The sequence below is a fragment of the Emiliania huxleyi genome (genome assembly GCF_000372725.1).
Source record: "Emiliania huxleyi CCMP1516 chromosome Unknown EMIHUscaffold_19, whole genome shotgun sequence".
Lineage (NCBI taxonomy): Eukaryota > Haptophyta > Isochrysidales > Noelaerhabdaceae > Emiliania > Emiliania huxleyi.
In genome coordinates, this window is record NW_005200690.1 from 694,851 (window position 1) to 707,243 (window position 12,393).

The 12,393-nt window shown below is 64.9% G+C and overlaps 2 protein-coding genes across 2 annotated transcripts; one reads left to right on the top strand and one right to left on the bottom strand.

Moving 5' to 3' along the window:
• Positions 1-2,860: 2,860 nt before the first annotated feature.
• EMIHUDRAFT_99547 (hypothetical protein) lies at positions 2,861-4,472 on the bottom strand (the record flags this gene model as incomplete). Its single annotated transcript, XM_005782444.1, has 3 exons — positions 2,861-3,097; positions 3,331-3,417; positions 3,867-4,472. 3 exons carry the CDS (start codon positions 4,470-4,472, stop codon positions 2,861-2,863), a joined length of 930 nt encoding a protein of 309 aa, XP_005782501.1.
• A 2,149-nt stretch (positions 4,473-6,621) lies between these two features.
• On the top strand, positions 6,622-8,658 carry EMIHUDRAFT_203522 (hypothetical protein; the record flags this gene model as incomplete). Its single annotated transcript, XM_005782445.1, has 7 exons — positions 6,622-6,726; positions 6,813-6,907; positions 7,044-7,155; positions 7,306-7,405; positions 7,508-7,548; positions 7,636-8,313; positions 8,611-8,658. 7 exons carry the CDS (start codon positions 6,622-6,624, stop codon positions 8,656-8,658), a joined length of 1,179 nt encoding a protein of 392 aa, XP_005782502.1.
• Positions 8,659-12,393: the final 3,735 nt, after the last annotated feature.

Consider the following 12,393-nt stretch of genomic DNA (forward strand, 5'->3'; position numbering starts at 1 on the left):
CCGGGCACGCCGCCGCCGTTCCCGATGCCGCGCCCGGGCACGCCGCCGCCGTTCGGCCTCCAACCACCTACTATGCCGCAGCCGGGGTTCCTCTCCCTCCTCTCGTCCCTTTTGGGCTTGCCGCCGCCAGAGCACCAGGGGCTGCCGCCACCTCCCTTTGGCCAACAGCCTCCTCCCTTTGGCCAACAGCCTCCGCCCCCTGGCCAGCCTCCCTTTGGCCAGCCGCCTCCGCCTCCAGGCCAGCCCGGCCTACCGCCCCCGTTTGGCGTGCCGCCGCCGACACGGCAGCCAGGGACGGGGGACGGGGGCGTGTCGTCGCCGTGGGGGCCGCTCCCTCCCTACGCGGCGGCCACCGCCGCCGCGGTGGTGTTCACCTCCCTCCTCTCCATCGCGGTGGCTCTGGGCACGGCCGCCCCGCCAGACGCGGTCCTGTATGACCCTCCGCCCGTGGCTGTCGCCCGCAGCCCGCTGCCCGCCGTGGCGCCGCCCCTCGCGCCGCCCCTCGCGCCGCCCCTCGCGCCGCCCCTCGCGCCGCCCCTCGCGCCGCCCCTCGAACCGCGGTCAGCTGTAGCGCCGCCGCCCAAGACGCAGCCGGCACCACCAAGGCCGGCGCCGGTGGCAGTGCGCCCAGCTGTGGCGTCCTACGAGTCCGCGCCCGGCGTCTTGGTGGCTGCGCTCCTCGCGCCTGCCGCCCTGGTGGTGTACTTTACCAGCGGCGCCCCGCTCGTCCGCGACGACACCGAGGCCCCGATCGACCTTTACGACGAGTACGGGTACGGCCAGGGGCGGGGCCAGCGGCGGGGGGGGCGGGGCGGCTGGGCAGACGGGTACGCCAGCCAGGACGGCTACGGGGGGCAGGGCTTTCGGCGCGACCGGCGTGCGGAGGGGCGGGAGCGTCAAGGGTACGACGACGAAGGCGGGTGGAGGGGGGCGGGGTACAGAGATGGCTACGACAGCAGGGGCGAGGGCGGCTGGATCGGAGACGCGGCGGCGTACGATGGCTACGACGGTAACCGCGAGAACGCCGCGGACCACCGGGGGCGGCGTGACTTTTGAGCAGCGTCAACACATTCTCACTGATCGTTCCGCGGGGAACCAACAAAGCTTAAAGGCTCTCATTATCTTGTACTACGATGATCTAAAAAACAACGCCTCCAAAAAAGCCGGGCGAATTCTCTTTCCGTGAGCGCTCTAGGGACTGGCGCAACCCCTCTAACTTTGAAATGTCGCAACGCCGATGGCGAATGGCATGACGCCTTGGTAGCGCCGTGGTCCTAAAAAAAAAGAGCGGCGAACCCTCGGCAATCAATCCCAGGCCTCCTGGGGGGGGGCGATCGCCGACGGGCACAACGAAACCAAATCATCAGCATGAAGGTGTGCAGTCACAGCGTGAGCATGCTGCGTCGCGTGGCGTCCCGCCTCTAGCCTCACGCCTCTCGCGCACGGGGTGCTGCGGTCGCCACGCACGTTCACAGCGTTCGCACCAGTCTGTGAAAGCCTGTTCACGCACCCTGTGCCACAGCCGCCCTCGTGCGCCTCGCAGATCGTCCTCGCCCTCCTCGCCGCTGGCTCCGCGCACGGCGCGACGCTGGCCGCCCCCAAGGTCAAGTCCACGCTCAAGCTGCGCGGAGGCCTGGACTCGAAGCAGGTCCTCCTCGCCAACGCCGCCGGGCTCGCCGCGTTCGGGAGCGAGTTCGGCAGCGCCCTCGTCGGGTCCAAGTGCGTGCACACTCCCCGCAGATACAGCCCCCCCCGCCGCCGCCTCCGCCGTGACTGCGCGCGGTACCCTCAGGTGGGCTTCGGTCCGCTACTGGGACTGCGAGCCGACGGAGGGCTGGCAGCAGCTGTCAGAGGCGTTTGGGATCGGCCTCCTGACCCTCGCCTACGTGACGTATGACACGGCTCAGAACGGCGACGAGGCGCGCGGGACTCGCGGAGTTCCCTCAGCCACCGGAGTTCCCTCAGCCGCCACCGCATAGCCACCCTCTTTGCTTCCCCACCCAGGCCGCCAAGACCAACCTCGGCAAGAAGCTCTCCTTTGCGTGGATCGGCTGGACCCTCATGCACGTCAAGTGGTGGCAGGCGAGACCCCCGCCTCGCCCCCTCGCCCCCTTCCCCTCCTTTGCGCCATCACCAACCCCCCCGCCGCCGCACCTCCCCGTCCCCCAGATGGGCACCCTCGTCACCACCGGCCCGCTCAAGAGCCAGCTTGGCGGCTGGGTCCCCTGCGCCACCCTCGCCGCCCTCAGCGCAAAGAAGTTCCTCATCAAGTAAGGGCGCGCAACGAAGGACCAAGGCGCCGCGAGCAGGAGCGAGGAGGCGCGATCGTCAAGAGAGATGCAGCGTGCTCTGCAGGTCTGCTAGGCTGTTTGATTCGAGGCCAGCTAGGGGAGGGGAGATAGGAATTATAATTCAGGCGGGGTCGAGGGCGGAGAGAGTCCAGTGTGTGTGCGCGCGGCACTCTGCGCTCTCTTACTCAGAGAGCGCAAACTCTGAATCATAGACGTCAATGCTGTCCAATACTCTTTACTTAGATATTGGCTGTTGCTGTGTGCGCTCTAGTGCGCACCCCCCCGCTGTGCACGCACAACAGTCAACACACACCACAAGAGATGTTCAGAGATGGAACTGGCCTTCCGCGCTTCCATGCGCGCTTCGGAAGAGGGAACTCGCATCAACGAACCAATATGTGGGAAATACTCTTTTTCCGCCCTCCGGCCTCCGCAAAGGGGCCTTGGCCTCTAGCCAGCTCCCCTACCCCTAGCGATGCGCGAGGCCCCCAGAGTGGACGCCGTACGTCCCCAGCGTGCCAAAGCCCGTACTGTAGTCTCGTGCCCTGTAGTTCCTACCCGACTCGGCGCTACTGCCCCCGCTCCCCGCCAGCTGCAGGGCCGCCCTCGGCCGGCGGCCGTGGGGCAGTGAGCGCGTCGCGCAGCGCCGCGCGAGTCGACGGGGTGACCCCGATGGCACTCATGTACCCGTCCACCGAGCCGTACCGCGCCTCGACCCGCCGCCACAGCTCGTGCAGCGTCGCCGGGCTGGCACGGCAAAAGCCGTCCAGGTCGAGCCGCGCAGCAAGCCGGGCGGGCAGCATCGCCTGCGGCCGAGGCGGCGGCGCGGTGGGCGAGGTGAGCGAGGGGAGGGGCAGTGGGCGCGGTGGGCGGGCGGGCTGCCGGCTCGTTACCCCCCCCTCCCCCCTCTTCTTTCTGTGCAGCTCTCTGCAGCTCCCCGCCACCTCTCTGGCACCTCCCTGCTGTCTCTCTGTCACCTCCCGCCCGTGTCCCGCCCGTCTCCCGGCTCGACGTCTCTCTGCCATCTCTCTCTGCGCACCTCCTGCGCCGCCCGCCCCTCTGCTGTGGCGGCCCACGCGTCGGTGCGCGCGTACTCCGCCGCAACCTCCTCTGCAGACGCGCCCGCCTGTTCACAGCCAGAGGTGTGAAGAGACGCTGTTCACACCCCAACCTCCTCTGCAGACGCCAGGGGGGGGGCAGCGGCGAAAGCGGTGGAGGACGAGGGAGGAGCGCTGGACGGCTTGATGCCCGGCCAGCTCTCGGCCAGCTCTCCTAGCTCTTGGCCAGATCTCGGCTAGATCTCGGCCCGCTCTCGGCCAGCTCATCCTTCTCTCGGGCATCTCTCGGCCATGTCTCGGCCATCTCTCGGCCATGTCTCGGCTAGGTCTCGCCGCATGCAGCAGGAGGGAGACGAGGAGCCCGGTGCGGTCCTTGCCGTGTGTGCAGTGGACGAGGACCGGCGCGCGAGGGAGCGCCTCGGCGCACACCTACGCATCTCGCCACGACCTCGCCTCTGCTACTCTCCCCCTCTGCCCGCAGCAGCGCGCGAGCGACGACCTCCAGCGCCCGCCGCACCGCATTGCCGTTTCGCGTGAGAATCCACTCGTACACGTCCGCGAGGGAGAGCTCCGCGAGCAGCGCGGCGACGCGCTCGTCGTACGCCGCCCCCGCCGCCTCGCGAGCCGCTGCGTACCTCGCCACCGCCCGCCAGAGAGAGCGGGAGAGCGCAGGCGCGACACGCGTGCGTGAGAGGCGTGTGCGCGCCAGCAGCTCCGCGTGCTGGTCAGGCGGCGGCGGCATGCTTCGCAGCAGGCGGAGGCCGCCGAGCGCGACCGCAGCGGACGGCGACATGAGGAGCCGCCGCAGCACGCCGTTCCGCACGAGCGACGAGTCCATCAGGTTGACATGGACCGTGAGATGACCGAGCGGGCGCGAGCTGCCCTGAAAGGCCTTGGTGTCGTCAGCGAGCGCCTCGTCCGGCGAACGCAGGTCGAGCACCGTCCCGACGCCGCGCACGCCCACCAGCTCGTGTACCGCCTGCCCATTGGCACAGCAGGGCGATGCGGATCGCAGCAGCACTCCAGGCCGGGTGAAGCGCGCGCCGGCGTCGCACGGGATGCCGCCAACGTCGCGAAAATTGGGCACGCCAGGCAGGTGGCTCAGTGCGGCGGCGGCAAGCATGTAACGCGGCGCGGTGGGCAGGGATGCTCCGCGGGCAGGATCCCGCGAGAGGAAAGTCCGGACGAAGACAAAAAGAATTTTCTCACTCAGAATTTACCTTGCGTGCGCACTTCGCCACCATGCTGCCGCCCGGGAAATTAGTTTCCGTTTGTTAATCAATTAATTAATCAGTTCATTAACTAATTCATTACCCGTCACCATGCTGCCGTCCGGCCTGGCCCTTCAAAGTGAACAACAAACTCTCTCAAAGTGCACACACCTCGGTTTGGGTCTCGGCAGTCAGAGAGAGATTTTTTGAAAACCAACTTGCAGTCAGTGTCTCAAGAAGCTCCCTAGCACAGCACTGGGCACGGGACTGGGCGCGCACTGGCACTAACACAGGTACACCACGGGAGCCGCCTAAGCGACTCCTGCGAGGACGGCGAGGCACTTAGCTCCGTGCACTCGACCGCCCTCGCCGCAGGCAAGCTCATTCACAATCTGCTCTGCGATGGCCGTGTGAAGAACGACCGTGAGATACGGGATACGCTGCTGCTGCAGCCCTAGCCAATTCTAGGTGGTCCAAGTCACCTGCTCACCTCATCGAGCTTCGAGGTACTGACTGGGCCATAGTGCATAGAGCTCTTCATGTACGTTTGCATGAACTGTTGTGCCGACGATTTCTTAGCCCCCAGGCCTCTCAGTTCACGAGGTGAACCGTGAACCCGGTTCATGAACTAGTTCGCGGGCCTTCTCTTCGGTGTTGCCGAAGGCGTAGGAGTGGCCAACGGAGGCGGGCGTGCCGCCACTCGAGGCGTTGCCAACGCCCGGCGAGGAGGTCTTGAGGAGGGGCGTCCAGAGCTTGATGCCCTGTTCACGCGCGCGCGAGACGTGCAGACAGGGTTGCCAGGTGAGGAGGTGAGAGCGAATGGCGCGGTTCACGCCTCGCACAACAGAGAGAGAGATGCGCTCTGCATGGTGGGACATAAAAGAGAGCGAGTACTTGGGCGAGTAGGCCGTGCGGTCGACGCTGCCGCGCGCGACTTTGCGCGCGAGGCGGCGCAGCTTGAGAACGGCGGTGGGCGAGAAGCCGCCGCCGAACGTCTCGTGGAGCAGCAGGTTGAAGTTGTTGCGCTTGACTGTTTGTTGTCGTCTCAGTTGTTGTAAAATTCTTTTTGCGCAGCGGCGCCGCCAGGCGCCCGCCCCGGCGGTGAGCGACGCGTAGCGAGTGAACCTTCACGGTTCGTTCACGGTTCGCGGTTCACGGACTCGGGGCGGGTGCTAGTCGGTTCAGGGCACGCCGGCCGCCTCCATCAGGACCTTAGTAAAGTCGTAAGCAAATGTGGACGCGCCGCAACAGGTCGAGATGAGCGCCAGTGGCGGCTCGCCAGGCAAAGCAAGCGCCCCCATTGCAGAACTACGACTCTACAACTCGATGCGACATCGAATTTACTTCCCCTCGATTCACCTGCCAATACGACTGTAGCTTGAGCACTTGAGCACTTGATAGGGTCGATTCCGCATGGTACGGGACCCCTCGATCGTCTCGCCCTCCCTCACTGGTGTGTTCATAGCCAATAGCTGTCTATCTAATAAACGGATCGCTTCTCATCGATCGCAAACCCAGTCAGCAGTCCTCCTCCGGGAATGTACGTAAGAGCTACATACACTGAGAGAGAGAGTGGTAGGGCCCCCAAGGGCCTAGAAATCGCGCCTGCCTCTCCCTTTTCTCCCAGTAAGCTAAAAGTACAGTACACTGAGAGACTATGGAAAGTTCACGTCATGACGGTTAGCCGCTGTCACGACCGTTAGCCGCTGTCACGACAGCTGGGAGCTGTCATGACAGCAAACGACAGCGACAGTGACACCTACCTGTCACCAGCTGTCACCAGCTGTCACCAGCTGTCACGAGCTGTCACCAGCTGTCGTTGCTGCTGTCGTTGCTGCTGTCATTGCTGCTCTCGTGAGCACCCCCGCAGGACAGTGTCACAATGGGATGTGGTGCCACTAACGAGAGAGACAGGACACTCAAGATATAGATGCATGCGCGCGAGACCGCTCACTCGCACGCCCGACGCCACATGAGAAACCCTCTCAACAGTAGCCACGCACTGTCAGCAGCGGGCGTGAGTCACAGAATCTGCAAAACCCTTGCCCTCCTTCCTCCAGCATGTGCCGTGATGGGCTCCAGCGCTGGTTCATCTGCCGCTCAAAAATCTCACGCGAGCGAACGGCGTCAATCATCAACCGCGAGGATTGGGACCTTGAAATCCACGTCGCAAGCAAACGCGCAGAGCATTGAGCAACACACCTCGGGTATTGAACCTCTTGGCCATTGCCGAGCCACAAGGCGTTGATCAGGAACTCTCATGTAGAGAGCTCGGCTCTGCTACAAGAAAGCAGGCTCGCCCTACACAGAGAAATTCTGAGGTAGAGGAGCAGGAGTTTTGCAAAATGTGTGAGACGTACAAACGCTGCTGTGCATCAAGCGCTGAGAGCTACATTCACGCGCACCGTTATTTTAGTCCATGGGGTGTAATGCACAGATGGGTGGGTGGGCGGTTGGGCCCCTTTGCTGGTGCCTGTCACTAGGGCTATGGCTGCCTCACTGTGGCGCTGGCGCTGCCTCGCTGTCGCTGTCGCTGTCGCTGTCGCTGTCGCTGTCGCTGTCGCTGTCGCTGTCGCTGTCGCTGTCACTCGCAGGGTCCCGCGCTGACATTGTCACCGCCTGTCGCTGGCGTTCACTGGCTTCACTGTCACTGTCACTATGGCTGTCACTGTTCCTGGGTGCCTTTCACTCCTCCCTGGCAGCTAGCTGGCTGTGCTGTCACCAGCTGTCACCAGCTGTCACCAGCTGTCACCAGCTGTCGTTGCTGCTGTCGTTGCTGCTGTCGTTTCGCAGCCGCTGTCACGACATATTGACCACGTCGCGACCGTTAACAGCCGGTTTAACCGTCATGACGTGAACTTTCCAATGTCTCTGAGAGAGAGAGAGTAAATAACAGTTCGAGCTTAAATTACGTACGTACATTCCCGGAGGAGGACTCTGCTGACAGGGTTTGCGAGATTATTGTACGTGGCCACGAACATCCCGGAGGTGGAGTCGACTGCTGATCATGCTAGCACCCCACCGCGCGAGCCGATCTGCGAAACACCTCTCCGACGCGCTCGACTATACTCGTAGTCTGCTTGTTTCGCCGCGCACGAACTTGTTTCGCCGGGAACAAGTAACGGCATCCCTCACAAGAAGATGGGCGAGCCCGAGAGGGTGCGCGTTGTGGCATATCAGAACCACCTCGACCGGACGCCGCTTCCACACGGCGCCAACCGGAACGACCTCTTCATCTCAGGCTGCAAAGTCTCGCAGCCAACCGGCTCCGGCTCTGGCTCTGAGGACCGCGACTTTACGTTTGACGCCGCGTTCGGGCCAGAGACTGTGCCAGTCTCGGTGGTGCGGTCTGAGGTGCCGCTAGCGGTGGACGCATTTCTCGACGGCATCAACGCGGTGCTGCTCGTCCTTGGCGCGAGCGGCTCAGGCAAAGACGAGCTGCTTGCCGGCACGCCCGCCACGGGTGGCGCTGAGCGGTGGGAGGGGCTGGTGGAACACCTAATCAGGTCGGTGTACGCAGCTCTGCGAGAGTCGGGCGAGGGCGGCGTAGCGAGCGGCGCGGCGCGGCTGCAGCTCCAATTCCTGCACATCGACTCTGAGCGCGTGCAGGACTTGCTGGAGCCAGACTGCCACTCGCACAACCTGCAGCTGGCGGATGATGACGAGGCAGGCACTCTTGTACGCGAGGCGCGGCCCGAGTTGCTGAAGGGGGAGGCCCATGCCATCAGCCTCTACCGCCGAGGGGTCCAGTCGGTTCACACCCTCGGGAGGTACCACGCGGTGAGCACCCCCGCCATAATTCGGCCAACAGCCAGCCGCGCCCGGGCAACCTGTCCCTGCCCTGCCCCTGTCCCTGTCCGATGCGAGGAGCTAAGCAGCCACGCGATGGTAAGCCGTAGATTAATACATATAATAGTGCATGTGCGTACGGCTCTAGAAGGGGCACAACAGGTCGGTCAAACAAAGTAACGCGCTCATTAAAGAGGAGAAACTTATGGGTTAAATAAATAAATAAAACGGACACCTCTACTAGGAGATGGGTTTAAAAAGGAACAGAGGTCCCCGCCCTGCGGTCAAACTTATGGGTTATGGGAGTAACCCATACATTTTTACGTACTACGTGCGACTCTTCCCCCCGTACCAGCACACTCTCTCACAAGAGACACCTAAGGTATTAACAGTAAAGAGAAGTACGGTAACTGCACATCAGTCTACCCGTCCCGGGGCGTGTCCGCTCGCTGCTCGAGGTTGAGCTCGAGGTGGAGATCGGGAAGTGGTCGGACCCCCACCCCGATTCCTGTTTCCACATGGGCCCGCCCGCGCGGCTCTGGCCGCCCCAGGCCCCCGGCAGGCGGCGAATGGTCGCGTGATCACGCGTTCCCGGCGCGGTGTGTACTTTCGCGCCCAGCACCTTGACGCGCTCCTCCTTGAGGCTAGCAAAGTCGACCAGGATCCAGTCGATGTAGCGCGCGCTGCCGAAGACGGGCCGCGTGCCCCTCACGACGGCGCGGTGCTCCCCCTCATGCTCCCCCTCATGCTCGCCCTCATGGTAGACGTCGATGCTGTTGGAGCCAGGCCCCTGCGAGTAGACCTGCGCCCTCTGGAAGCCTCTGTAGAGGCCGAACCAGTTGTGGCACGTTGAAGCTCTGCACCCGTTGGCCTGGGTGGTTCCGGCCATTCGCGCCACCTCCCACGTGTCGACCATCACGGGCGGCGGCAGCCGCTCGTCCTCCTCGTAGTCCGAGTTCGGGTCGGCGCCCTGCCACAAGAAGTTGTTCAGGTCGAGCTCTAGCAGCTTCCGGTTGGTGACGTGGGCGGCCTCCACGCTCTCGCCCTCGCCGTAGCTCCGCGCGTGGCTGCCCACCAGCGCGTCGTACGCGCCTACACGCCAGTTGACGCCACCGCCGTTCTTGTTCCTCTTGTCGCTCGACTGGAGCTTGGTCATGTTGAAGTCGCCGCCGCACACCACCGGCGCCTTGAAGCGCTCGCGCAGCAGCCGCAGCAGCGGCGCCAGCACCTCCTGCGCGCCGCGCGTCCGCAGGTCCGGCTTGCGGTCCGTCAGGTGCACCTGTCCACACACCAGCAGCCGTAAAGCGACGCCGGCCCACGGCGTGGCCTCGCAGCCGACCGGCGCGCCGACCGACACACACACGATGTCGACACGCGCGGGCGGCGAGTCGACAAAGCGGAAGGCGGCGTAGGTGGCGCCGCCGGCGCGCCACTCGCCGTCGTCCGGCCAGCAGTGGCACGCGCTGTACGACCACTGGCCGAACTTGCACCTGCACGCGCCTTCGGGGAGGAATTTGTCGGGCGCGGAGCCCAGCACGAAGCGGTCGGCGAAGAGCGGCTGCAGGACGTCCGGGTTGTAGCTGATTGGGCAGCACCACTTGGACTCCACAGGCCGCAGGCGCCAGCCAACGGCGTGGTGCAGCTGCTCCAACTTCTCCGAGTGCAGCTCCTGGTGGAGTATCACGTCTGGCCTCACGGCGCTCCACTGCGCGGCCATCGTCTTCACACGCGCCTGCCACTGCTCGCCGCCGGGGTCCGCTTCCACGCCGGACAGGACCTGCTGACCGTTCTTGACCGCGTTCCTCGCGATCCCTGGCGGCACGTTGGACGAGCAAATCCGGATGCGCTGCGGACTCACCTTGTGCCGCTTGACAGACTCTGACGGCTGCCCGGCGCTCGCAAGCAATGGGCGCTGTGGCAGTGGGCGCTGTGTGTTGACGATTGCAGCGAGCCGATCCTTCGGCAGCCGCAAGTTAGTCGGCTTGACTCCCAGCGTCTCGGTGCTCCCGTCGGCGCGCTGCACCTGGACAGCATGGCGGTCGGCGGCAACCTCCTCATCCTCTTTGGCATAAACGACGCGGCCGCAGGCGCCGTTGAGATCAGCGCGGTCCCGAAGCGAGTGTAGCACGACGAGGTCGCCAGGTTTGTAGGTGCCCATCAGGCGCTCACCGCCGGGCAGGTGCGGCGGGAGCAGCAGTGCAAACGACGGCCTTTTTCACCGACCGAAGCGGCGCAACCAAAAAGAATTCACACAATTCACGCGAGAGGCAAGGTGCGGGCGACGGCTTCCTCAGAAGCTGTCACCCCCACCACAGGAGCAGTCACACCACTCCCACTCTGCTCCCACTCCGGGAAAAAGGCCCGAATCGTAGAAAGGTGAAGAACAGCCAGGCTCGGACTGGACACCAACGCGGTATGGGTGGACGCTAGACAGATGATATATCCGAATCCTTTGAGAAAAAGAACAAAACCGTAGTGCCCCTTCCTGTCCCGGAGCTCGTGCGTCCTTGGGCGGACAGACTGTAACCGCCCCATGTCCACCCTGCGCGACGATGAGGCGGAGACTCTCGAGGAGTCGCGGATGCTGGCCAGCGCAGCAAAGCGGAAGCTCCAGCGCCTGCTCGGCGCCCAGGCGGCCCTTCAGCGCGTGCAACGGGAGGGCGTGGCCGCCCTCCGGCGGGAGGAGGGCGTCGCTGAGGCCAAGGCGGCAGTTGACGCAGCGCAATCATCGCTCATGTCGGTGCTCGAGGCGTGCGATGGTGGCGACGCCTACAAGAGGCTCGATCGCGACTGTGCAGAGGCTGCGGGGGCGGCCGAATACGTCCGTTCGGCTGCGGCGGCCCGACTTTACCGAGCGGCGGTCGAGCGGGAGGAGGCAGCGGCTCTCAGCCGACTGGAGGAGGCGTCAGAGTCACGCGCTGCGCTCAAGGCGGCGAAGGAGCGCCTGGCGTACTCACAGGGTGTCCTCTACGGCCTCGTAGAGACCGACGGCCGCGGCGAGGGCGGAGAAGTCCGCCTTCAGAAGCAGCTCGCCGTGTGGGCCGACGAGGCATGTGCGGCGAAACGTGTGATAGCAGAGCAGCAACCGCACCTCCGGCGGCGCCGCGATGCGCGGCGCCGCTTTTGGCACCAGCAGGGCTGGAGAAAGGCCACTGAGCGCTTCGGGGCAGTGTGTGGTGTCGGGCCGGCGGATGCGCTCAGGCTGAAGCTCGAGGTTTTGGCTGCCGATGCGCGGCAGCTGCGCACGGCAGCTCGCGGATCGCTACGCGCACTGGTTGCGTCGCACGAAGCGCATGCGCAGGCGAGTTGGGAGCTCCAGTGCACTCTTGGCGCAGTCGCCTTCCTGACGGAGGTATGCAATTTGCCCGAGTTGAGCGGCCTGCAGCCGGCGGCCACCCTCCAGGCGCGAGGGCATCCTCGGTCCCCCCCTCCCCCTCCTCCCCCAACTCCACTCCGAGCGGCCGTGCTCCAGACGGCGCTCGCTGCCGAGGAGTACGAGGCGGAGCTCGAGGCTCGTGTCCTTCGTAAGTCACTCAAGGCGCTCGCCCCAAAGCTCGCCGAGGAGACCCGCCTGCGCTTTGCCTGGCACTCGGCGGCGGGGGAGACCGCGGTCGCTCGGGTAATTGGCATGCCGGAGGAGAAGGCCGGGGCCAAGGAGGAGGAGGTCGCCACTAAGGCTCGGGCGGTGGAGGCCGTGCGCCGCGAGCACGCTGTGCTAGAAGGCAAGCTCGGCAAGCTCGAGGGCAAGCTTCAGGCAGCGGCCACCCCTTGCGAAAGCACGCGCTCTGCCTCACAAGAGCGTAACAACTTCGGCACAACCTGCCTCAGGTGCTGTCCGGCCTCCGCTCGTGTGAGAACGATACACGGGCCGCCGCCCCCCGCATGTTGGGGACAGCACGGCTCAAGGCGGCCATGCCGCCGTGGCAGGCAGGTCCATTGAAAGCACCCCTGTTCACTTGGATTGGCCGCTCTAGGCGCTTCGCCTTGGGGCCAAGATGGCCGGACTGCAGCTGTTGCTGATGCGATACGACAAGGCGAGCGGCA